Source organism: Miscanthus floridulus, chromosome 17, assembly GCF_019320115.1.
Source record: "Miscanthus floridulus cultivar M001 chromosome 17, ASM1932011v1, whole genome shotgun sequence".
Classification (NCBI taxonomy): Eukaryota; Viridiplantae; Streptophyta; class Magnoliopsida; order Poales; family Poaceae; genus Miscanthus; species Miscanthus floridulus.
This window is the reverse complement of record NC_089596.1, coordinates 80,290,087-80,316,549: the sequence shown is the minus strand read 5'-3', so window position 1 is coordinate 80,316,549 and position 26,463 is coordinate 80,290,087. Positions and strand designations below refer to the sequence as shown.

Below are 26,463 nucleotides of genomic sequence, written 5' to 3'. Positions count from 1 at the left end.
CTTTGAAACAAGAAACTCTTGATGCAACATACGTTTGAAACAAATGAAACATTTGGAACATACACTTGCAACATGCAGATAAAACACTTGCAACATACGTTAAAAACAGAGAAACATATATATATATATATATTACAACATATGCAACATCTAGATAAACAACTTGAAACATTCGTCTGAAACAGTTGAAACACCTGTAACATACACTTGCAACGCAATGTCACTTTGCTGCTTAGGCGGGTGAATACTCGTCGTTGTGGAGTTTGACGGCGGCGCGGAGGTCGGCGGCAACTCGCCGGCGGGGCGGCGTCACACGAAGCTCCTCCCCTCGTCGGCTTGCTGTAGCATCCGTCGTGGAGGCTCGCCGGCTCGGTGACGCATGCGTGGAGCTCGACGGTGCACCGGTGGTTGGTAGCGTGTGCAAAGCTCGCCGGCACGGCCGTCGCAACCTCTGTCCCGTAGTTCCGCATCGAAGTCATCGACGCGAATGGATAAGAACGAAGGCCGCAATGGGCGAGGAGGAAGAGGAATGCCGAATATGTCCACTTTTTTTAGAAGGAGAAGCCGTGAGGGGACCAGGCTTATTGGATCGGTCCACAGGCCCAGCAAGGTGCGTCCGGGCAAACGGACGCCCTGCACAGAGCATTAACGATATTATAAATATATCAACTGTCTTTTCTGGCTGCCATGAGTTATGCTACCTTCAAAAGTGCGAGTACGTTATTAAAAGAAAAATTAATTAAGGAACCTAGGAAGAACTAGACGTTCTTTTAATTAATCATTTAGAAGAAGAAAAAAATAGACATCCGAATTCTGAATTGATGAGAACTCGAAACTGAATGGTTCGGATGTATAACTTCATTTCTCGCCCAATTAGATGAGCTAGGCTCACATTCTATGCTGGTTACAAGCCACTGTCGTAGAGTACACATGTTTTGGCAGGATGAAGTATTGTGGCAGAATTAATTTTGTGGCAGTAATGAAATGACGTTGAGAGTTTTGGTTCTTGCTGAATTTCTGTGGCAACAGTGGCATGATGTTGGAAGATTCGGCTCTTGTTGAATTAATGAATTTCGTTTCTACCTTGTCCGAGCTTGCTCTCATCTTAACCAGAGGCGTTGTTGGCTTGTTGCTATTGCTGTCTGCCTCGTGGTGAAAATCTGAGCGCCGTCGTGCTAGTCCCAGAGGCTAGAGTGACGCATTCTTATCGTACTGCTGTGTGGTCATTGTCAGATTGCAAAATGTACGGTAACACTGCGGCGTCATCGAGTTCAGGATCTTCTGAGGAATTTTCGGCGCAGATGAGATCACAAATATACCATAATACCAGCAGTGTTTTACGGCTGCTGCGAGTGAAGCTATCTGCAAAAATTACAGCTCGTCTCGTCTGTGTGCTTTACAGCAGAAAAACCACACAACATACAAAGCCATTGCTGTAGAGCAAACGAAACATGCTATCGCTCTCTCTGTTTGCAAGTTTGCAACTGCTGCCTCATCGTCCTCCCCCACAGCTACCCGTTAGCTTCGCCATTCCAATCCTAGGCCGCATCTTCGCCGTGCATGGATTCGGCGGTCGGGGAGCTGCCGCCCTCCTTCCCCGATCTTTTCTTGGCTTTCTCTGCCCAGCCCAAGACGCCGTGCTGCACATGCTCGTTGAAGATCTCCATCTTGTAGTAGCTCCCCATCTTTGAGCACAGGCCATCAATCAGTGTTTGAAGGATACTGTATATAACAAGTGCACCGACGACAAACGAATATTGAGACAAAGAAAACTGCCAACGCACGCACCTGGGTTACAATTGCATAAAGAGGCAGTGTGCTGTAGCTGCAGAGAAGCTGAATGACGACCCTGCAGGTACATACAAGGAGATGGATGCAAGAGTCAGAATGAAGAACATGCTCATGTACATGCACAGCTGCCATTTGAATTCCTGTGAGATGTACTGGAGGGAGGCCATGCGAATTACCCGAGGACGAGCCTGGGAACAAGGAAACCGATGTTGTCCATGAAGCAGGACTCGAATCCATAGGTCATCTTCAAAAGGAAAGTTACACAGTGTCGTTGCGTTCAGTCATGGGCATCGGAGGGAGCACAATTAAGAATCAGAAACGATGTCCTAGTAATGCTTAGTAGTGTTACCAGTATCCAGAAGAAGAAGGCGAGCTCAAACGCGTTCTGAAAGAGGATGAAGTGGATGAGGTGCAGGATGATCCGCGGCCGCCCGAACCAGAAGTGCTGGTCCGATGGCGTCACAACCAAATCGCCCTCGATCGCCGTCTGCTTCTCGGCTACGTCGTAGGCTAACTGAGCTATCACGTGCTCCAGCTTTGTGCCAACGGCTAACAGAAACTGCAGGAAGTAATTAGACGCCCTTCATTAAGTACCTAGTCCCTGAATGCTTATAATTCAGAACTTGCTTCAAAGTCTGCACTTACAACAAGAGGAAGGAAAGCCATCCAAAAGTATGTGTGCCAACCTGCAGATTAACAAAGTGAAGTGGGAGTAGTTTGAGAAGCTTAATAAATACTGAAATATTGCTACAGGACCTAGCTGCCTGTTAAAAAGGACAAACTAGTTTTTTTTTTTGAACGCAATGGCAGGAGCTCTGCCTTTCAATTAAGTGGGAAAAGATAGTTTATGTACAACCTAATTTAGTCGAGGAAAGGAAAAGAACCTCCCCTCCCCCCCCCCCCCTCAAGCGTGTAAAACACCCGGCCCGCCGGAGAGGGGTCATCTGCTACCCATAATCGATTGCTCTCTTCCTTTGTTCTATATCATCCTTTATCTTTGATGCCACCTGCAGCACTGTATGTATCTTGTTGTCGAAGATTCTCCTATTTCTTTCTTTCCAAACGTTCCAGAAGGTGTAGATTAGTGCCCCGTTCAGCCTCCTACGTTCTGATCTTGGCACTTTCGTCGTCACCTCTTCCCACCATGATCTGATATCGGTGGGTTGCACCTGGGGTTGCTGCTGGATCTGAGGGAAGTTCTCCCACGATAGGATATGATTCCAAACCCTCTTCGCGAAGGGGCAACATAAGCATAGGTGGAGGCCGGTCTCTAAAGGGCCATTGCAGAGCACACATTGTTGATGGTGTGGCCACCCTCTCCTCTGTAGGTTTTGTGCCGTTAGAATTTTATCTTGCACTAAGATCCAGGCAAAAATCTTGCATTTGTTCTCCACATGCGCACTCCAGATCAACTCTGTACTGAATGAGGCGAGCGAGCCTCTGAACTGTATCCTGTAGGCCGAGCGGGTGGAGTATTTCCCGTCACCGGTCCACCGCCAGGTGATGGTGTCCTGGGCGCCTTGCTGCAAGTGCACATCTTGTATTCGTATCCAAAGGGACACGAACTCCTCAATGTGGACAGCGGAGGTGATTTTCCTCTGTAGCTTGCGTATCCAATTGTTGTTCCGGAGCTCTTGTTTCACCGTTCGGTTTTTCCTTGAAACTAGGCAAAACAAGTTTGGTGCTAAGTACCTAGGCGCGTGTCCATCGAGCCAGTTTTGGTGCCAAAAACTCGTCTTTGCACCATCCCCCAAAGTTATAACGATTGAGGAGTTGAAGAGGAGACGGTCATCATCAGAGCATGGAAGCTCGTAGCCGTTCCAAGGCTTGTGGTCGTCCATCCATTCCTGCCAAAGCCATCGTAACCGGAGGGCTCTCCCAAATCTATCAAGGTCGATGACGCCTAAACCACCCAGATCTTTTGGCCTGGTAACAGTTGGCCAGTTAACAAGGCAGTGTCCACCATTGGCGTTCTCCTCCCCCTTCCATAGGAACGATCTTCTGATTTTGTCAATCTTTTTCTTAGCCCAAGCAGCTAGAGGAAACACAGTGAGGTGGTAGGTTGGCATGGAGGAGAGGACAGATGTTACGAGAGTGAGACGTCCCGCTTTGTTAAGCCATCTTCCTTTCCATTTGGGTAACCTTTGCCCAATACGGTCTATGAGAGGTTGCACGTGTATTTTTTGCAATGCTCTGATGTGTAGCTGCAGGCCCAAGTACTTGCAAGGGAAGGTCCCTCTGTGACCGTTGAAGGGTGAGAGGGCTTGGTCTAGATCGACGTCTGCACAGCTGATTGGGTGTACCGAGCTCTTTTGTAGATTGATATGTAGCCCCGAGAATGAACCAAAAGCGTTCAGGATGGCTTTGACGGATTGAACATCATCATTCGTTGGGCTGATGAAAATGGCGGCATCATCCGCATACATGGAGGTTCTCCATTTTGCCGCCGCTATTGGAAGAGGGGTGAGTACCCCTTGTTCGGTTGCCCGGTCAAGCAGTCGTTGAAGCGGGTCCATAGCAAGGATGAACAACATGGGTGATAGCGGGTCTCCTTGACGGACGCCTCTTGCATGGCTAAAAGGGGTCCCCTGACGCCCATTAATCAAGGGTGTGGAAGTGGATGTACGCAGGAGGATAGAGATCCATTCTCGCCATCGTTGTCCGAATCCTAGGGCTTGCAGAATCTCAAGCAGGTACCCCCAATGGACCGTATCAAAAGCCTTGTGGATGTCTAGTTTCATGAATAAAGCCGGTATCTTTTGCTTGTGCAACCTTTGAACCGCGCCCTGGACGTATAGAAAGTTATCATGGATGCTTCTCTTTTTTATGAAAGCGCTCTGGCAATTGGAGACAAGTTGGTTGAGTCGGGGGGCAAGTCTGTTTGCTAACACCTTAGAGAAGATCTTCGCAATGCTGTGGACGAGGCTGATGGGTCTGAAATCAGTAACTCTTGTTGCATCTGCCTTTTTGGGTAGGAGGATGATGCACGCCGAATTTAGCCATTCGAAGCCCTGGGCGTTCAAGTTGAATAGGCTGTTCAGTGCCGCCATTATATCATCCTTAATGATTTCCCAACACGCTTTGAAGAAGGCCCCCGTGAAACCATCTGGTCCTGGTGCTTTGTCTGAAGACATGGAAAAAATATTGTATTTTATCTCTTCCTGGGAGAAAGGCAACTCTAGATCGGAGAGATCGTGTTGGTTGTATCCAAGGGATTGCCAATTTAGTGTGGAAACTCGCTGCGTCGTGGCACCAATGTGATTTTTAAAATACTCTCGAATGACCTTTTCTTTCTCTTGATGAGCCACCGCGACCCCCCCATCCGTATGTAGACAATGTATGTAATTCTTTCTCCGGCGTGCATTTGCTCGAGTGTGGAAGAACTTTGTGTTAGCATCCCCACAGCGAATGTACGTTAGTCTTGCTCTCTGTCTGATTCTTGATTTTTCGATGGCCGCGAGTCCAGTGCTGCGGGCTTTGAGGCGGCGACATAGGTGAAGTTCTATGGCCGTGAGCAACCTATGCTCTTGGGCTGCTTCTAATTGTAGTAGCACTTCTTTCACTATGGCGAGTTGCATCCTTGTATCCCCTATCTTCTCTTTCTTCCAACGACTGATGCCTTTTGCCACACGTGCCATTTTGATGTGTAAGCGTTTGATCGGGAGAGCGGTGGCGACCGGTCTATTCCAAATGTCGTGAACAAGATCTTGGAAGCCGTCCATCTTAGTCCAGTAATTTTCAAAGCGGAAGGAAGCGGTGTGATTGTGGTCAAGTTGTCCCTGGAGCAGCAGCGGTGTATGGTCCGACATGAGCGAAGGTAGGGAGTGCAAGAAACATGATGGGAAGGACAGCTCCCACTGGGGGGTACATAGTAGTCTGTCGATTCTAGTGAGCGTGGGGTTTTGTTGTTGATTGATCCAGGTAAATCTACGGCCATTTAGCTTGATTTCTTTGAGTCCCAAATGATCGATCGTCGCTCTAAATGCCCCCATGAGACGTTGGTTGAGATTGGCGTTGTTTTTATCTTCCGCCTGGTAGATGAGGTTGAAATCTCCGAGGATGAGCCATCTATCATTCTCCAGCGGCGGAATGTTTTTCAGTTCTTGGAGGAATTGAAGTTTGGCGTCCTCCCCTTGCGGCCCATATACCACAGTAATTTGCCACGTTTTTGCATCAGCCCTCATCTTGATTTGCGCGGTTATAGTGTTCGCGGTAAGTGCAATGTCGGAAAGGTCGAAGAAGTCTTCGTTGACCGCCAGGAAGATGCCTCCACGTGTTTGTTCCGCCGGGAGCACACTATAGGAGTTTTCAAATTTCGCTCCGACTGTTCGGCGAACTACATTACGTTCCATAGCTTGCATCTTTGTTTCTTGTAAACATACAATGGTGGCGCCGGTGGTTCTCACGAGCTCACTAACCGAGTCCTGTCGGGCGCCATCATTTAGCCCCCTGACGTTCCAATTAAGAACCTGGCAATTCAGCTGTGCCATATGTGAACTAATGTTACCCTACGTACAATAATTCTTCGGGAGTAGGCAAGTCGGAAGCCATTTGTTGGTTCAGTATAGTCAATAGGCAACAAGGTAAGGCCACAGTGGCGAAAGCACACCCAGATTACGAAAGCATCAACACGTAGTGGCCGATACAACTGAAAGCCGCTGGCTGTCGGCACGACGATACAGAGCACTTGCTCCCTGCACGCTACCAGGTGACGGTTTGTTGCAGTTGGGTGGGATGGCGACTGTAGGCCTCTGGCTGTCGCCGAACCCAAGCGGTACACAAAAGATGTGGAGCTCGAAGAGCTTCCGCAGTGGCAAACGATTACTACCATTATTACAACGGGCGACCCCTTTGCGACAGCAGTCATCTAGGCATGCGGCAGCGCCTCGTCGGCGTCGAGGCCACACAGAGCCGTCATTGCCTTCACGGCGTCGTCATTAAGTGGTCCCTTGTACAAGCCGAAGTAGCGCAGCAACGCGTCGTCATGGCTGAGTCCTTCCCTATCGAGGATGCCCAGTCTTTTCATCAGCACAAGCCTGGCCCTCGCTTGGGTGTCACCCCTTGGCCAATTCATGGCGGCTATGCGGACGCTTCTTTGCGCCGGTAGCGTGGGCTTCTTGCGTCGACTTGGCATGCTGTGCTGACGCGGCTGGACCTGCAAGATGGGTGGAGGCAGGGATTGTGAAATTCCCTGTAGGAAATCAGATACCAGAGCATCATTGGCGTTCGTCGTTTGGCCGGCATTGTTTACCTCCTCGGCGTTGGCATTCTGTTCCGGCCGCAGTTGTTGAGGTTCATTTGCCATGTGTGTGCGGCTGGTGCTGTTGCCGGACAACCCGCGGACACGGCGCCTGGAGTAGACCGCGCCAGGGCGGAAACGCACCACTTGGGCGTTTCTGGCCTGCTGTGTGTGGGCGCGGGGCGTGCGGAGAGGGCCTGGCCTCCTGGCGTAGACCTGGCCCATGCGGAAGCGTCGGTCAGCCGCGAGGCGTGCACGCTGCTCTGTCACGACGTCGCGGTCGTCGGCGGGGGAACCTGCAGTTCATTCATACAAGTAGGAGATACGTTTCTGGTTAGGTGCCCCGAAGAGGAGTCGTTAGTTGGTTCGTATGTGCCGTGTGCAGCGGCAACTGGAGGGTCGTTCGGTTCGCAGGTTGGAGGGGCAGAGACCAAAAGGATGACGGGCGAGTCGTCGCATTGACTCTGTTCTACACGCACCTTGGGAGGGCTCGGCGACGGGTGGTGGTTGTTGCCGTTGCCTCCGTTGAAGTCCGGTGACTTGCAGCGCAGGCGCGGCGATGGTGATTTTGAGCACGACGTCGTGTTCCTCGGCTCCGAGCGCGCGCGCCTGTGCGGCCTACGGTGGGTCGCCCTTTCCCTGCTTCGTCCCCTGGCTCTGCGGAGGGCATCAGCCGGGTGGATGACGAGGTGGTGCCGAGCCCCCGTGCCAGCATTTGCAGCGTCGCCTTGGGTCGGTTGTCGTGCACCCTTGCGAGCCGCGTCACCGCCTGTGGACGTCTGGCGATCCCCGCGGTCGTCCGCGTCGCTGTGCAGTGGTCGTTGGCGACCCCCATGTTCCGGACTTTGGTGTCGGCGGCCACCGTGCCTGGACGCGGAGCGCTCCCGCTCGCGGTCCTTTGGTGCCCTTGACAGGCTGTGGGTGAGCCGCGAGTACCACCTGTCCCCATGGCGTTCACGGCGCCCACGATGGTCGCTGTCGTCGTCGCGGTTGCCGCCCCGGGTGTCAGCCGGTGGAGGGTCGTGGCGGTCGCGCGGCATCCTTTCTCCATCCACGACCCCGTAGTCCCACGTGAAGACTCGGGGGGCAGCGGCCTGGCCGTCTCTGCCCGGAGGGTCCTCCACCAAGTCAAGGTGCACCAGCACCCTGAAGGTGAGTCCCCGGCGGCTGCGGGTATCCTGCGAACAGTGGGCCTTCGTCTTTCTGCATGACAAAGTCAGCCAGGTTACCTTTGGGATGTCGGACGGGTTGTGCGTCCACGCCTAGACGCAGAGTGCCCTGGTGTCGGCACGGTCCAGCGAGGTCTTCTCAACGTAGTCGATGTCGCAAGCTCTGGCGACCGCCCTCTTGGCAATGCTCTCGCTCCAGGCGTGGAGGGGGATGCCCTCGAGGCATAGGCGGACGCGGAACTTGAGGTCGCAGATTTCTCCGTGTGTCACCAGCTGCCATGGTCTTGTGTGGATGTCGAGGTTGCGATAGGGGAAGGTCCCCCGCGACACCGCCTTGTCGCGGTGGTGCCGGTGCTTGAAGTCGACGAAGAAGTCCTCGGGCGCGTGCCTGACGACGGAGACATCTTCCGGACGAACCGGGAACTGGTGGCAGATGGCCCGCTTGATGATCTCCGGCTCAACCACCGGGCGGCTCCCCCCCAGCCAGGCCACCATGCCATGCATGGAGAGGCGGTCGAGCTCCTGGTCCATTGAGTCCACGGAGAGAGCCACTGCACAAGTGTCCAGGGGACGGACGGAGGGGTCCCCGGGCCTGGCCATGCCGCTCGCAAGCAGAGGTGGGAAGTTTGTTTCGTCGACGGGAGGAGGAGTAGCCTTGGGCGGTGTTGGTTGCTGCCTGGCGATTGAAGATCTTGTAGCGCACACCTTGCTTTTATGTCCCCAGCGGCCGCACGAGAAACAGCGCACCGGGTCCCTGCAGGTCGCCGCGGCATGGCCAGGGACGAGGCAGCGGAAGCATTTACCTCGCAAGCGCCGCAGCAGCTCCCCACTGAGATGATGACGCGCTGAAATGACCTGGGTGGTTGAGGGTGTTGAATGCGCCTTGGTCTTGAACCCGGGGAGACGCCACCAGTATCTCGGGCGCACCATAGACCAGCCGTCCTCACCTTCGCTTGAATGCGCCGCACCGGCCCCCTGCCACGCCCCGGAGACGGGTCTGGGTCTCCCCCCTCGGGAAGGCGAAGCACCCCCAAAGCCGGGCGGAGACAGGATAGTTGGAGATGACAGGTCGGCGGAAAGAGGGCCGCGCCTCCCCGACGCGGATCTGAGGCAGGATCTTGCAGGCGCATCGTTGGTGGGGTAGTAACGCCTCCCCGGACGGCAGAAGAGGGTAGCGGCGAACCTAACGCGTCGGGACGACGTGCCTTCCGTCCTTTCCGACCCGGCCGCAGCAGCAGCGGACCCGGCGGAGGTGGCGCCGAGGCGGAGAAGTTGCCTCGGAAAGGGGGCAGAGGACTCCCCGTGCGCCGCAGCGGAAGTAGCGGCGGACGCCCCGGGGCCCGGATGGTGGGGAGACGGCGTACGGGACGAGCAGCGGCAGTAGGGTTGTTCGATCTGTGGCCATGAGCCACCGCGGGCGGCGCTAGCGGGATGTGGAGGACGGCCGCGGGGAGGGGAGCGCGTAGGAACACACGGGGACCGGGGGCCGCGGCCGGCGGCGGCGGATCTGGGCTGGTGGGCGGCGTACGGGGGCGGGGGCGGGGGTGGGGGTGGAGGAGAGGAGCGTAACGGTTCCATCTTCAAAGGACAAACTAGTTCCGGGGAAGAATTTACACTAACAGAGAAAAACTATGAAAGTATTTTTTTTACAAAGGTTGAAATAATGGCTTACCATTGACATTGAGCAACAGAAATATCACCACGAAGATCCACAAGCACCAGCTAAAAGGCGACAAAAACAGCATGGTTAAGTTTATTATTCATGAAGCAAATTTCCCTCAAAATTTGAAATTGAATTATTACCTTGTACCGACTATTTTTTTAAAATCAGACTCTAAAACCCTCACCATGTACTTGTGGAAATCAAATTTCGGGTTTCCGCGACAGTGAGTCTGCAATCCAAAAGAATGCATGCATGTTTACGTATAAAGAATATAACAGAACATTGTCTTGACATCCAATGGTGCTTACCATGATAAAACCAAGACGCATTGCAGCGTAGTCTGATTTAGCTACTGAACCATAAAACTGCTTACGAAATGATAGCTGAATGGGAAAAAGCAAGAGGAAAGGCTATTAATTCACCAATAGACTATTATGTGAGGGTTAAAACGTCAGTTTTTTCTTTGGAGGGAGTAAATATTATTTTTCAATATACAGGTAATATATGACAGTAGAACACATGAATGTAGTACACCTTACCAGCCAACACAACATCTTAGAATCTGTGCCAATAACCTCGTAATGTTCTCTGATAAATGAAACTTGATGCATAGGTAACACCTTCTTACATCCTGCAGTTTCACATATCGGATTTTATCAATCCTATCAACAAACATAGCTTTTTGTTGTGAAGAAAATAACCAGATCATAAACATATATAGCTTTTGTTTTCACAAAGATTTACATGTTTCCAGTTTCCTCAGAATAAAAAAAAAGATGTTCAAACAAATGTGTCTCATTGCACTAAAATATGAGCAACAACAGCAAAGCTGGGTCGTGATACCGTTTCCTGCAGCGTTTTTCTGAATTTCCTCCTCCCACTTTTTCCATTTGTGTATCTGAGTAAAAAAAAAAGAACAGTAAGAAGCAGCCGGCAGAAGAAGCAACAAGAGTTCCACAGTTTATTAACTGCATGCAACTCTGCAGGCTTATGTCATAAGCAGCTTAATTAATTACCTTTGCACCTCCTAAAAACATAGTTGTAGCACAGAAAAATACATGCGAGACAGCCAGAACAAATATGAAGATGTGCAGCTGATGCAAGGCTTCTCCGGACAGCAGTGGAACTTTCCCCTGTCAAGACAAACGCATACCATAAGATATATTCAAAAAGAAGGAAACATCAAGACGCCATGTTGTTGGTTTGATTCTATATAATATCTATGTATATTATGAATAAGACATTGACAACCAATGTTTTTCACAGATTATAAAATCTATGAACAGCGACTGTTATATATCCGAGTCGCATGATTATTCAGTCAGTTCACCTCCATTTCGCACAGCCCGGCCTCGGCTCCAGCCTCGCTGAGCGTCCGTGCCCTACTGATCCTACCGAGGATATCGGCGGCGACAAGACGCGCCGCCATGGCGGCCGCCGCAGGAGCCTCGTCGTCGTGTCCCGGTCTTTGGCACGGCAGCATGTAGTCTGTCCAGCTGGGAGGAATGCATGTCCTCTGGATCGTCCCCTGCAACACCGTGAGCAGCAGGGAGATGAACCCCAGAAGCATCAGCTCTGCAACAATACACACCAACACACAGAAGAGCTGAAATCACTGAAGACGCACGTACGTCTCTGAGTAGAAGAACAAATAAAAAACTTTTTTTTTCTAGTAGTAGTTAGTTACCTTCTTTGACCTTGAGGAGCGCCTCGTAGAGCGGCCACTGATGGTTCTTCATGAGCGTCTGCATGCATGCCGGCCCAAGAACACCAGAGTTAGTGAAGCTCTCATCAGATCATCAGCATCACCGTCATAGCTCGTAGCAGCTAGCAGCTGAAAAGCAAGCAACAGCTCCAGCTCCGCCTACGTGGCTACGTACCTTGCCGAGGTGATGGAGGCCCCGCTCGGCGGCGAGGGAGATGAGCACGAGGATGGTGCAGACCGCCGCCACGATCCACGTCGGTGTGAACTGCAGCGCCGCCGCCTCGTCGGCCACCGCCATTGTCCGTCCGCCCGTCCACTTGTTCTCGACCCTGCTCCCTATCTCCTTCTCAGACTGGCTGATTGGTTGACAGTCCAGGTCTCCAGGAGCGCGCGCTCGGCGCTTCTGCCGTTTCCTTGGTTTCGTTTTATGCCGTCGAAACGCCACCGGGCGCACGTGGTGCCGTCTGCCGTGGCGAGGCGACAGTGGGGCCCACTGCCCCAGGAGCGAAGAGCTTTCAGGTAGGCCCCGGGAATATGAGGCCGGTGGACGGCAGCTCACTGTTGGGGAGCCGTTGTCTCGGAGCTTTAAACGGTGGTGGATGCAGCTTCGTAGCATGGCCACATAACTCGAGAAACAAAATTCTATCCAAAACTAAAAATATAATTAGATTTGTTTATCTTTTTACTAATAAAAACAGATGGGTCATGGACCTCTCCATCAACTTTCATAAATCCACTTTCATCCCCTTGAAACATTGATGTCAATGCCAGTGCCATGGCCTGGTTCCTGGGCTGTTCTATTTCCTCTTTTCCTCGACTTTATTTGGGTCCTCTGATTTTCAACCTCTCATTTGCTCTTTTGATCGGTAACTCTCTGGCTGGAAATCCCGTCTTCTCAGCTATGGTGGTCAAGTTGTGCTTGTTAATGCTGCCCTGGGAAGTCTACCGATTCGCCATATATGCTCTCCATGTTTCTTCGCAAGATGTTAGAGAGATCATTGACGGTAAGCGTCGTTCCTTTCTTTGGACATGCACTGACAAATGCCAGAAGCCTCAATGTCTTGTTTCATGGGATCAGGTGTGCCTTTCTAAAGGTGTTGATGGGGCTTAGTGTGCGTAATTTGGAAGATCAGAACTGAAAGGGCCACAAATGTTGCCTAGAGCGAAGATGAACTAGACGAATTTAAAATTTACAACTTAAAATACCGAAGCCGTTAGTTAGGAGGTTTCCGATTTCTTGGAAAACCAAAATAAGAGAAAACAAAAACTCAAACATATGTCCCTCCCTAACATAAACTTCACTCCTACAGGACTGTGGCACACAGCCCCTGACGATCAAGTTCCGGGCGATGGCAGCAGGGTCAGGTGGCGCCAGCAGCTCCTCCCTACACGACGAAGCCGAGGTCCATCCACGCCACGGCAGCACCTCCTGCACCCGGTGCATGAAGACCATAGTCGAAATCCCAAACTGACTTGTACCCGACCTTCCTGAGAATATAAAGAGAGGGCCGGCTCCCATAGAGAGGGAAGGAGGCCGAGAGGGCAACAGAACAAAGCTAAGAACCCGATTGGACACTAGAGAGAGATCCCATCTCAGAGGAACAATAGAGTGTTTCCCGTGACCACCCGGCTAGAGAGAGGCCGGTTCCTCACTCGCCGGGAAGAAACCTCATCGCTGATGAGCTGTAGGATAGCACCGAGCGATCCTCTACCAAATCCCCATTCTCCTCCATTGTAACCCCCCGATTTGGGTGCTCCTGAACACGAAGAAAACCTCACTGCTGGATGTAGGGCCTCGATAGCCCGAACCAGGATAAACCATTGTGTCTCCCTTATGTTTTTGAGTACCCAAGCCACCAAAGACCCACACTTCTGACATCCGACGAACAACCACGATGAGTGCCACGGCAACAAACCCGTGACAGCTGGCGCGCCTGGTAGGGGAGTGCGTCGAGTGTGATTACAACTCTACGGTGGTCAGAGCCACCCGTCTCGTCGCCACAGCAGACAGTGCTGCCCCAGAAGGCGACGTACGCTTCTCCGGCGAGGTCATCGTCGCCGCTGGTGCCTTCATCCGGGCCAAGTTCTTAACTTTGGGAGCTTGGCCTACATCGTCGATTGCTACAGCGAACTCCACCCCCCTCATGGAGACCGCGCCGGTAGACAACGAGTCTAAGGCGTCGTGTCCCCCACCGGGGCTCCTTGGAGTGGACCTCTGAAAAATGGCTAGAGGGGAGGAGAATAGTCTAATAAAAATTCTATAAAAACAGTAGAGCAAATTGTTAGACAACAATAAGGCGATAAAGCAGTTTTGCTCTAGCTCTACAAAGTGCTATGCAAGCCACCTACCAAATGCGTGTATATGATCTCTATGTCAATCACACGAACAAACTTGCTATGTCACTGCTTCTACCACTAGTGAGCTAACAAGAAACAAGATACAATAAATTACTTCTAGCTACTGAACTAGTAAGATAAGCTACTACTACACAAGAGATGTGTATCAATGAATGTAATACAAATGAAGTGGAGGGTGATATACCGAACCGGGCAAGAGATAAACCAATCAAATGAATACCAAGATGACACAATGATTTATCCCATGGTTCTATTGCTTGCCAACAACTTAGTCCACATTGTGACGACATACTCACTTGGTGGCTCACGCGCTAATAGGCTTCACACACCTAACCCAACACTTGGGCGCCATAAGAACCAACAACACAATGTGAGGGTACACAAGTCACGAGCAATCCACTAGAGTTGCCTTTCGCGGCTCTCGCGGGGAATAGGCGCAAGAACCCCTCACAATCGATCGATCGGAGCCAGAAACAATCACCACTGCCGCTCAATGATCCTCCAAGCTCCGGGCTGGCTAGGTGACGGCAATCACCAAGAGTAACAAGAGCACCACTAGCTCAACTCGCCCTTCCTAGTGCCACATGATGCAAGAACTCAATGCAATGCACTAGAGGCTCTCAATCTCACTCTACACTGTGATCTCAAGTGATGCAATGGAGTGGATTGTGTTCTTTTGCCCACAATAGGTTTTCTCAATAGTTTGGGGGTCCAAGAGAGTGGCCATGGCTGGCCAAGGGGGTATTTATAACCCCCACCATGAAATAGAGTCGTTACCCCTTGGAATTGAAAACTACGCGGGCACCGGACAACAGCGGTGGCACCGGACAGCCTGTCCGGTGCCCTCCAATGACTAGTTTCAACGGTTGAAAAGTCGACTGTTGTCGGTGTCAGTGGCACCGGACACCATGTTCGGTGCAACGGACAGCCTGTCCGGTGACCCACAGACGCGACGATCACGTTTTTCTCTCTCTCTGGAAAATACGACGGTGCATCGGACAACCTATCCGGTGTCCTGTCCGGTGACCATTTTCGCCGAGTTCACAAAATGCTACTAGTACTCTCTAGAAAAATAGGGCGGTGCACCAGATAGCCTGTCCGATGCCCTATCCGGTGTGCACCTTACATCAAGGTGCTAAGTAGACGCGGGCGCGTGCCGTGGCGTCTCATGGACCCTGTTCAGACCCACTAGACAGGCAGTCCGGTGCCACCTAGGGGCAGCACCAAGAGCCCGAACATGCCGTTGCAAGCGATGCTAACTCTTAAATATCTCACAAACATATTTACAGCCAAGTTAGCATTTCCAAATAGTTTTTTCATAAACATTTTCACTTGCTCTCCGTTGTGCATTAGGCCTAAATGCAATGCATAGTTATCCAACACCTAGTGGTACTAGATGACCGAATTGTCCGATAAGAGCTCCCCTCTTAATAGTACGGTCATCTATCCTAAATCCGATCGCGCATTGTATTGTGTCTTGACCGGCAAAATAAAATCCCTATTTATACCTTTGTCTTGATCTCCATACGTTTTTTGTTTTCCTCTTTCTTCTTTTCCAAGTTTGAGCACTTAATCTAATCTTTTGGCATCTCCATCACTTGAGTGTCATCTAGCTCCATCACTTGGACTTGGACCAACCTATCTCATAATCACACTTAGACATAGAGTTAGTCCAATAGGTTTCATCAATTAGCCAAAACCAAACTAGAGTTTTCAACCTCAAGGTCCTCGCCGGTAGGTCCAACTTGGTTTGGGTCTGAACCCCACCATGTCGGAGCATCACTAGATATTCTAATGTCGACGGCGAAAAGTGACAGCCGCCGGGACACACAGCAAGCCGAGAGAAACCGCGTGGAGTAGATCCCAAGCTCTCCCCGGACTTAGGAGGACACCGGACCAGATGGTCATGACTGAGGGCATGCCAGTCAATTGGACCCTGTAATTGATAAGGAGAGAAAATTAATCAGTAATTTAAGGTGGAACATACCGGTGTTTATCCAGACAGTTCCAAATATGCGGCTAAGTAGCCGATGAAATAAGGCTATCGACTAGAGAGTCGATATCCAGCATGTTCACGATGCATGGTAAGCAAAATAAGCATATCGGTAATTATCAGTTACTCAAGAATATTGATCTTAACTAGTCGATGATCATGAAAACATGCGAAAGATATAAGGATAAGCGTGTAAGCATTCATGTGAGAAACATACTAGCTTTTAACCGAGATAAAAATGAATAAAAGCATGTAAATAGCCAGTACATCCTCAACAAAACAGGTTATCGGCTAAAACAACCGATTTCAGTGATCTTATCGTATAGCATACGATCACTCATCCGTCGGATATAAATAAATCTACAAACAACTAGATTCAATCTATTGTACCATCAATAGGTCAAGTCGTCTGATGCAGCATTGATAGTAGGATCCTAGATCAGAGACTAGCAGTCGATAGATCTACTTATAGCACAAAGGAGTTGTGAGAGCATATTATACGTGTGGAAGCTCAGGCCATTGGCTAAATAGCCGATGGAGACATAGCAGGTGGTTGACGCCATGCTCTTCTTATTAGATAGATCTATTAACCGACAATGTCCAATCTGACACGCTATCAACAGATCAAGTCGGCAGATGCAGCATTGATAGCGGAGTCATACCGGATACTGGTGATCAATGAATCTATCTCTTAATAGAACATGACCTCAAACACTCGCCATGCACGATCAGGATTGAGATAGATTAGTCATCAAAACAGGATCTAACGTCAAGAATCGAATTCAACCATAAAGGTGTCTAGCATACGATAGATCAAAATAATAGGACTAATAAATCTCAATCTAGATCGAACAATTGGTGATATTATATTAAACAGTAAACTATTTAACACAATATCGATAACTTTGATTAATGCCAACGTTTACAAGAGATCAGTCCTCTGTTGCAGCCTTGTAAAAGTTGATACAAATCGATAACTAATCTATACCGTGATTTGTAAGAGATCAGTCATCTGTTGCAGCCTTACAAACAACAATATAGATCGATAACTAACTTATACCACGACTTACAAGAGATCAGTTGTCTGCTTACAAGTAACAATACAAGTCGTGATGGATACTCACAAACAAGCCGGAGGTCAGGTCGTCCGATGCAGCCCTACTTGCCCAAAGAACTCGTCGAAATCTACTCTACTCCTACTCCTAAGGGGTGGCATAAGCCAAAAAGTAAAAGGTACTTGTTTGGTTGATCGATGAAAGATGTCTATTATAATAGTCAGGGTTCAATATTTATACCCGAGGGTTGACTATGAGTCCTGGTCAAACAAGACTAACCTCAAACTTGGAAAAGAAAATAAAGCTTCCTCAATTACGATAACTTGGACCTCAATCTTTCCCTTCTATGAAGTCCGACATATCTTCTTGCTTTATGCCTTGCCGTCCTTGCAAATGGGGCCCATTCCCTTGGAATGATGATGTCATCTTATTCATTTGATGGCAACTTGGTTAGCCGATCCTTGCTAAATATCTCGGCTTTCGCTTGACGAATTTAGACCTCGGGGTCCCTTCATTTCGAACCAAATTTTGGTGTCAACACATGCCCCTTAATTTTGGGATAAAATGATTTTATTCCAAAATTACTTCTCATGATCGTTGCATGCGTCGTACTTCCAACCATCCGTTCTGATCCCATGCTAACTTCTTTGGCCTCCTTGTAAACCTATTCCGTTGGCCTTTCTTGACCAAGGGCATACCGAAGATCATGATGTTTGGTCACTTGATGGCGATCATCCCTTTAACCTTTTGATCCACCTTCCCCTTCCAACTCGTGCTCATAGCCGATCTCCTGTCATTCCCTTGGTCTGGTTGATATTATACCTTGCTATGCACAAAATTCCTATTGTTGTTGACTGTTGCACCAGTGATTGGTTCTCCTTTGATTGATCTTGGTCTATCAGCTAACCAATTGAAGTTTAGTCAATCAATTCTAGTGCCTATTTCTGGATGCACGTAAAAACATAGAATTGCAGTGGATAACATTTCACGTCCGCGTCTCGGATTTGAATGAAGTTGTAAATAATCTTGATGAATAAAACTTTCACATCCGCTGCTTCTGCAACCGTTGCCCTTTCGTTAGACCACACGTGGCTTCCTCGATGTTCTAGATGGCCTTCCGTCTTCCACAAAATGAATTTATTTTTTTCCCGGTTCAAAAGATCCATTAGCATCCCACTCCGGCTATAAATACATCCTTGAAGGATAACCGAGGGATCACATCTGTTCCTACCTCCGCTTTTGTCACTGTGCATCTTCTTCCTCTCCAGATCTAAACCGTCCCCCCTTTTTCAAAAACCATGGCCGACGGTAAGCAAACTGCCGGTGATACACCCTTGAGTGGGTGCTCCAACGAGGACTAGTGGGGAGTGGCGACTCTCCGATACCTCGGCAAAACATCGCCGTGTTCCTTCCTCTCTATTTACTTTGAGCATTTACTTTGAGCATTTACTTTGAGCAATTCAATTCATGTCCTTACATTCTTAGAATTGCCATGCTAGAGTAGGATTGGAACTTAGGTTGCAAGTCTTTTATGCGGTAGAACAATTAGGAACACTTTCTAGGCACAAGGGGTTAATTGGGCTAACCATAGGTCCCAATTCACCCCCCTCTTGGGCATCTTGATCCTTTCAATTGGTATCAGAGCCTCGTGCTCACGTATTTAGGCTTAACCGCCTAGAGCAAGATGTCTCACGGGGATGGACCTTCTCCTATCTTTGAGGGAGATGACTTTCCTTATTGGAAAATCCGCATGGAGGCGTATCTAGAGGCTCTAGATGTTGGTATACTTAGAGTCGCCTCACAAGGCTTCCCAAAACCTCGGGATGCTACTAACCTACAAGGCGATGAGGTTAATTATGAGAAGTTGAATGCAAAGGCTCGAAACACCATCTTTAGAGGCCTTTGCAAAGATGTGTTTAATCGGGTGAGGAACCACAAAGACGCCCATGCACTATGGTTGGACGTTTGTGCGCTCCATGAGGGAACTAAGAGTGAGCATGAGGAACGCTATCATCTTGTCATGAAAAAGCTCAACTCTTTTGAAATGCTTCCTAAAGAATGTGCTGATGAAATGTATTCATGTTTGAATGTTCTTGTAGATGAAGTCAATGGGCTTGGACTTACTCAAATGCAACCATCCGATGTTGTAAGAAAAATCTTGAGTGTCCTCCCCATTGACAAATATGGGCATATTGTGACCGTGCTACACCAAGGTGATCTTTCCACCGCTACACCGACACAAATCTTAGGGAAGATCAATGCTCATGAGATGTATATGCACATCACACCTCAAGATGGCTCATCCTCTACAAAGAAGAAAGAAAAAGATTTAGCATTCAAGGCTAGCCAAGAGAAGGGCAAAGCAAGACTTGAGTATGAGAGCTCAAGTGAAGATGAAGTTGATGATGAAAGTCTTGCTCTCATGGTGAAGAAGACCGCCAAGATGCTAAATAAGCTCAACAAGAGTGGCATCAAGTTTGATGGCAAGAAGAAGAAGTTCTTCACAAGCTCTAGAAGGAAGCCAATCTCCGAGATGGATTGCTACAATTGTGGAGAACTTGGTCATCTAGCTCACCAATGCACAAAGCCCAAGAAAGACAAGTTCAAGAACAAGAACAAGGGCAAGAAAGATGACTCAAGCAATGAAGATGAAGATGAGAAGAAAAAGAACAAGCCATACAAGAAGAGAGATGGCAAGAAGAAGGATTTCCACAAGAAGAAGAAGAGTGGAAAGGCTTACATCGTCGGTGATTGGCTCACGGACATTGATTCATCTAGTGGATCATTCGATGATGAAAGTGACAACGATGAAGGGACCGTGACGCCTAAGAGGGGGGGGGGGGTGAATTAGGCAACTTAAAAATTCTAACTCTAAAACTATGGCCTCTTTTTCTAGCCTTAGCAAAACCTATGCAAAAGATAAACTATCTAAATGTGCAACTATGGTTTTGCTAGTGTGTTGCTATCTCTACCACAAAAAGGAGTAATACAATTAAAGTAAATGCAGAAGCTAAAAAGCAAGGTAGAGATATGCAAACTCCCATCGATGACTTCGGTATTTTTACCGAGGTATCGAGAAGCGCGCAAGCTTCCCCCTAGTCCTCATTGGAGCCCCTCGCAAGGACCAAGCTCCTGGTCGGGTAACTCCGTGGATAGCCTCGGGCCTTCCCCACGTGCAAGTGGGTCTCCGATGTGCCTCTTGGCAAGCCTCTCCCGGATGCTCCCCGCTGTCTTCACTATCAAGCTTCCGGCCAAAACGCCGCGGGCCTTGTTCCCTCTGGTACACGGTGGTGGCCACACCACAAACGCGGTTGGTGTGATCTCGCAAGACTTCAAGCCCCTTTGATGTACAACACTTGTGCTCGCAAGCACGGGGTGGCAAGAGGTATGCAAACCTCACTAAACACTAGGCATAAACCTAGAGCAAGCGCATAAGCGGTGGTCTAATCAACCTAAGCACTTCGCAAAGCACTTATGCTAATCACCTAATAAAACACTAAGCACTATGCATGTGGAGATCACTAAAATAGTGTATCAACACTCTTGGTATGTTTCCTCAGCTCCACACCTCTCAAATGGCCGGTTGGGCACACCCTTGACATTGAGCCTTATGATCATCTTCTCCACCTTTTTGATAAGTTTGATTGATTCTTCATCAAGGTCGGAGGTGGACGAGGAAGATTGATCATCATCACTTGATTCTTGTTCATCATCATCATCATCCTCATCTTCTTCTTCTTCACTTGAGGAGCTTGAGCTTGAGCTTGACTCAACTTTCTTGCCCTTCATCTTTTTCTTCTCGCTACAAGCGAGAGCTTTGCCTTTGCTTGATGAAGATGCTTCTCCTTGACCCATCTTACGTGACATTTCAAATGCCACTAGCTTGCCAATGACAATGCCCGGGGTCATGGTGCTCAAGTTCTCCATGTTGTGAAGGATGGTGATGATGCTTGTATATTTCTTTTGTGGTAGAACGGAGATGATCTTCCTCACGATGTCTGCATCATCTAGCTTTAATAATCCTATAGAATGGAGCTCATTAATAATTAGATTCAAATGATAATACATATCACGAACAAGCTCATCATCATTCATAGTAAAGGAATCATAGTTTTGCTTTGCTAGATAATGTTTTTGCTCACGGACATTGCTTGTGCCATCATGGAGCTCTTGGAGTTTTAACCAAATTTCATGTGCCATATTTAAAGTGAATACTTGGTTAAAAACATCCATACTAAGTGATTCAAATAAGCAATTTTTAGCTCTAGCATTGAAGTGCATTTCTTTTTCATCACTCTTTGTGGGTTTTTCGGGATTCTTGATGGGTTTCATCCCGTCACGAGTGACTCTCCATACACCAAAATCAACTGCCTCAAGGTGACAAGCCATTCTAGCTTTATAGTATGGGAAGTTAGTGCCGTCAAATTGTGGAGGCCTAGCGGTATCCATCCCAACCACTCTACAATCGCGTCGGCTCAACGGTGGTTAAGCCAAGGGTCCAAATATGAGCCAACTGGCTCTGATACCAATTGAAGGGACCGTAACGCCTAAGAGGGGGGGTGAATTAGGCAACTTAAAAATTCTAACTCTAAAACTATGGCCTCTTTTTCTAGCCTTAGCAAAACCTATGCAAAAGATAAACTATCTAAATGTGCAACTATGGTTTTGCTAGTGTGTTGCTATCTCTACCGCAAAAAGGAGTAATACAATTAAAGTAAATGCGGAAGCTAAAAAGCAAGGTAGAGATATGCAAACTCCCGTCGACGACTTTGGTATTTTTACCGAGGTATCGAGAAGCGCGCAAGCTTCCCCCTAGTCCTCGTTGGAGCCCCTCGCAAGGAATCCCTCGCAAGGGCCAAGCTCCTGGTCGGGTAACTCCATGGATAGCCTTGGGCCTTCCCCACATGCAAGTGGGTCTCTGATGTGCCTCTCGGCAAGCCTCTCCTGGATGCTCCCCGCCGTCTTCACTATCAAGCTTCCGGTCGAAACGCCGTGGGCCTTGTTCCCTCCGGTACACGGTGGCGGCCACATCACAAATGCGGTTGGTGTGATCTCGCAAGACTTCAAGCCCCTCTGATGTACAATACTTGTGCTCGCAAGCATGGGGTGGCAAGAGGCATGCAAACCTCACTAAACACTAGGCATAAACCTAGAGCAAGCGTATAAGCGGTGGTCTAATCAACCTAAGCACTTCGCAAAGCACTTATGCTAATCACCTAATAAAACACTAAGCACTATGCATGAGGAGATCACTAAAATAGTGTATCAACACCCTTGGTATGTTTCCTCAGCTCCACACCTCTCAAATGGCCGGTTAGGGGTTGTATTTATAAGCCCCACTGAGAAAGTAGCCGTTGGGGTCGGATTCCCGCGAAACTGCTACTGACCGGACGCTGAATCGTCCTGACCGAACGCGTCCGGTTGTCCCGACCGTTGAGCCGGCAATACACTAATTGGACGTTGGCCAGCATCCGGTCGCCTGCCACCGGATGCGTCCGGTCGTAGATATGCCGCTCTAGAACCTTTCTGTACTCGATCGGACGCTGCGTTCCTGCGTTCGGTCGGTTGCCGCCAGCGTCCGGTCCTCGTGTCCGATCGCCTGTCTGTCGAGCCATCGGTCCAGCGTCCGGTCGCGCTTCCAGCGTTCGGTCCTTGCATCCGGTCGCCTCTGCGAGCTTGTTTCTTTGTGATCTTGTGTACGGCTTGGTTCCTATCTTCATGCTTGGACTTTGCTTGATATCTTGGGTCTTTTCTTGTGCTCCTAAGGTCTTGCTTAAGGTGTTGATCATCGGATCATCACGTTGCCTTCATCCAAGTCACGTCTTACACCCTGTTGGACTACAAAACAAACACTTGCAAATTCATTAGTCCAATTTGGTTGTGTTGGTCATCAAACACCAAAATCCAAAGTAAATGGGCCAAGGGTCCATTTTCCTTACAAACGAGAAGGTGGCCGCCATTGCTATTGACTTATCATCTTCACCACCACCACCGCCATCATCCTCTACACACCTATGCTTATGGCCAAGGGTGAACAAAAGGTATCACATGATGATGATAGTAGTGGTGATGATCATGCTCATAATAATGATAGTGATAGTGATAGCGATGATGAATATGAGTCACCTACTTATGACGATCTTGCTAAATTACTAAAGAAATACACTAAGATCATTATAAAGACTAGAGCTAAAAATGAAAAGCTTGAGATTAAGAATGATTCTCTTTTAGCTAAATATGAGATAGCCGAAAAGACTAGTGTTGAGCTTAGAGAAGCAAACGATGCTATGTCATCCAAACTCAAGGAGCTCAAATCTTCTAAGAAAGAGCTCAAAGATAAACATGATAAACTTGAGTGGGTGCACAAAGAGCTCATCACTAGCCATAACAAGCTAAAAGATGAATACACTACTCTTAAGGTTAATCATGATACCCTTGTTATTGCTCAAGAATTTTTACCCAATGAGCCACATGATGCCACTAATGATGTTGTTAAGATTGATATAGCTACATCATGTGATGATCTAATTGATGAGAGCATTGAGCAAGGATCTAGTGGCAAAGGCAAGCAAGTGGTTGAGTGCAATGACTATGATGAGTATGTCAAGCTCAAGCATGAGAATGAAAAGCTAAAGAAAGAGTTTGAAGAGTTCAAAACCCATAACACTATTGTGCTAGAAACTCTTGATCATGATGGCAACTTGATTCTTGAGAATGAGAAGCTAAAAGAAGAAAACAAGAAACTCAAGGAAGAAAGAAACAAGGTTGCACTCAAGGAAGATAAAAGTAGTGATGCACTCAAGGAAGAGAACAAGAAACTCAAGTTGGAAAAAGAGCATCTCAAGATTGGATTGAGCAAGTTCACTAGAGGCAAATATCTTCAAAGTGAGCTCCTAATGAACACCAGCATGAAGATGGATAGAAGTGGCATTGGGTACATGGCAAACAAAGAGAAGAAGGCTCAAGCTCAACCACAACAATCAAAGCCAAAGCCAAAGCCAAAGAGATGCTTTGAGTGTGGACAAGAAGGCCACTTTGCTCATGAGTGCCAAACTCCACCACCACAACCCTTGCCCAAGCATGCTAGACCCTTTGTTTTCAATGCTCACTACATGCTTAGAAAGGATTCTAGTGGAAAGATGAAAGTGATGTTCCTAGGACCTCCAAATAAGAATAGGCCTAAGAAAATTTGGGTTGCAAAGTCACTTATTGAGAAGGTGAAGGGCCCTCAACAAGTTTGGGTTCCTAAAGCTTGATCTCTTATGTGTAGGTGAACTATAAGACTGGTGGAAGTCATTGGGTTATTGATAGTGGTTGCACACAACATATGACCGATGATCCTCGTATGTTCACCTCACTTGATGAAGAAGTAGATGGGCAAGAAAGAATCACATTTGGAGATAACTCAAAGGGCAAGGTCAAAGGATTGGGCAAAGTGGCAATATCAAATGATCATTCCATCTCCAATGTGCTATATGTTGCTTCATTGAGTTTTAACTTGCTATCCGTTGGACAATTGTGTGATCTTGGTTTCCAATGCTTGTTTACCGAGAAGGAGGTTGTTGTATCCAAGATGGATGATGATCATGTGATAGTCAAAGGATTTAGATACAACAATCTATATCTAGTGGACTTCACCTCCGAAGATGCAAACTTGAAGACATGCCTATTCACCAAAACAACACTTGGGTGGCTATGGCATAGAAGACTTGCTCATGTTGGAATAAGCTCACTCAAGAAGCTTATGAAGAATGATTTGGTGAGAGGGTTGAAGGATGTGAAGTTTGAGAAGGACAAGCTTTGTAGTGCATGTCAAGCCGGCAAGCAAGTTGCAAATACCCATCCAATAAAAGCTTTCATGTCAACCACAAGAGTGCTAGAACTCCTTCACATGGATTTATTTGGACCAACAACATACAAGAGTTTGGGAGGAAATCTTTATTGTCTTATGATTGTTGATGATTATTCAAGGTATACATGGGTATTCTTTCTTCATGACAAATCCGAAGTTGCATCTTGCTTCAAGAAGTTTGCCAAGAGAGCACAAAATGAATTTGAAGTGAAGCTCAAGAAGATAAGAAGTGACAATGGGAAAGAGTTTGACAACACAAACATAGAAGCTTATTGTGATGAAGTTGGAATCAAACATGAAGTCTCCGCAACATATACTCCTCAACAAAATGGTGTAGTTGAGAGGAAGAACCGGACATTGATCACTCTTGCAAGAACAATGCTTGATGAGTACAACACCCCCAAAGCTCTATGGGCGGAAGCAATCAACACCGCATGCTATGCATCAAACCGCCTATTCCTTCAAAGGTTCCTTGGCAAGACACCTTATGAGTTGCTCAATGGGAAGAAGCCGGATGTCTCCTTCTTTAGGGTGTTTGGTTGCAAACGCTACATCTACAAGAAGCGGCAACACCTAGGGAAGTTCCAAAGACGTTGTGATATTGGTTTTCTTGTTGGTTACTCATCAAAGTCCAAAGCATATAGAGTATTTAATCATGCCACCGGCTTGGTTGAAGAAACATATGATGTGGAATTTGATGAATCTAACGGCTCCCAAGGAGCACATGAGAATCTTGATGATGTAGGTGATGAACCATTGAGGGAGGCTATGAAGAACATTCTAGTTGGAGACATCAAGCCTAAAGATGATGATGATGATGTACAAGTGATTGATCCACTTTCTTCATCAAGTGTGCCACAAGATGATGAAAAAGATGGGAGAGTAGAAAATGAAGATACTCATATCTCCCATGAACAAATGGTGGTACAAGCACAAGATGTTGATGCTCCACAACCTCCCCCTCAAGTGGTCAATAGAAGAAATACACCCCTACTTCAAGATCATCCACAAGATCTCATCATAGGGAGTCCATCAAAGGGTGTAATGACTCGATCTCAAAAACTCACTTCATTTATTGCTCATCACTCTTTTGTCTCTTGCTTTGAGCCTACTAAGGTAGAAGAAGCTCTTCAACATCCGGATTGGATAAATGCCATGCATGAAGAGTTGAACAACTTCACTCGCAATGAAGTTTGGACTCTTGAAGAGCGGCCAAAAGGTGCAAGAGTCATTGGAACAAAGTGGGTGTTCCAAAACAAGCAAGATGATCAAGGTGTTGTTGTGAGGAACAAGGCAAGACTTGTTGCAAAGGGGTTCTCTCAAGTTGAAGGTTTGGATTTTGGAGAGACCTTTGCACCGGTTGCAAGATTAGAAGCCATCCGTATCCTTCTTGCATATGCATCACATCATAAAATAAAACTTTATCAAATGGATGTGAAAAGTGCATTTTTAAATGGCTTTATAAATGAACTAGTCTATGTTGATCAACCTCCCGGGTTTGAAGACCCTAGATATCCTAATCATGTTTATAGGTTGTCCAAGGCACTATATGGGCTTAGGCAAGCCCCAAGAGCTTGGTATGAGCGCCTTCGGGACTTCCTCATTGAGAAGGGCTCTAGCATTGGGAAGGTCGACACC

At 48.0% G+C, this 26,463-nt stretch overlaps 1 protein-coding gene across 3 annotated transcripts; it reads right to left on the bottom strand.

The window, feature by feature from the left end:
- Positions 1 to 1,302: 1,302 nt before the first annotated feature.
- Positions 1,303 to 11,979, bottom strand: LOC136517615 (MLO-like protein 1). Of its 3 annotated transcripts, XM_066511238.1 has the most exons (14): positions 11,743 to 11,972; positions 11,550 to 11,607; positions 11,193 to 11,437; positions 10,879 to 10,995; positions 10,706 to 10,760; positions 10,402 to 10,493; positions 10,171 to 10,245; positions 10,003 to 10,091; positions 9,872 to 9,921; positions 2,437 to 2,477; positions 2,141 to 2,350; positions 1,968 to 2,035; positions 1,789 to 1,849; positions 1,303 to 1,685 (listed from the first exon to the last, which is right to left on the bottom strand). In XM_066511238.1, the coding sequence occupies exons 1-14, from the start codon at positions 11,863 to 11,865 to the stop codon at positions 1,539 to 1,541; spliced, it is 1,431 nt and encodes a 476-aa protein (XP_066367335.1). In that variant the 5' UTR covers positions 11,866 to 11,972; the 3' UTR covers positions 1,303 to 1,538. The 3 variants fall into 3 exon arrangements, 2 of the variants coding, with proteins under 2 accessions (XP_066367335.1, XP_066367334.1); XM_066511237.1 differs by lacking the exons at positions 1,303 to 1,685; positions 1,789 to 1,849; positions 1,968 to 2,035; positions 2,141 to 2,350; positions 2,437 to 2,477 and adding exons at positions 6,507 to 6,946; positions 7,043 to 7,326 and having other exon boundaries at positions 11,743 to 11,979; XR_010774314.1 differs by lacking the exons at positions 1,303 to 1,685; positions 1,789 to 1,849; positions 1,968 to 2,035; ... (9 more) ...; positions 11,550 to 11,607; positions 11,743 to 11,972 and adding exons at positions 7,191 to 7,326; positions 7,510 to 9,859.
- Between the last annotated feature and the right edge of the window lie 14,484 nt (positions 11,980 to 26,463).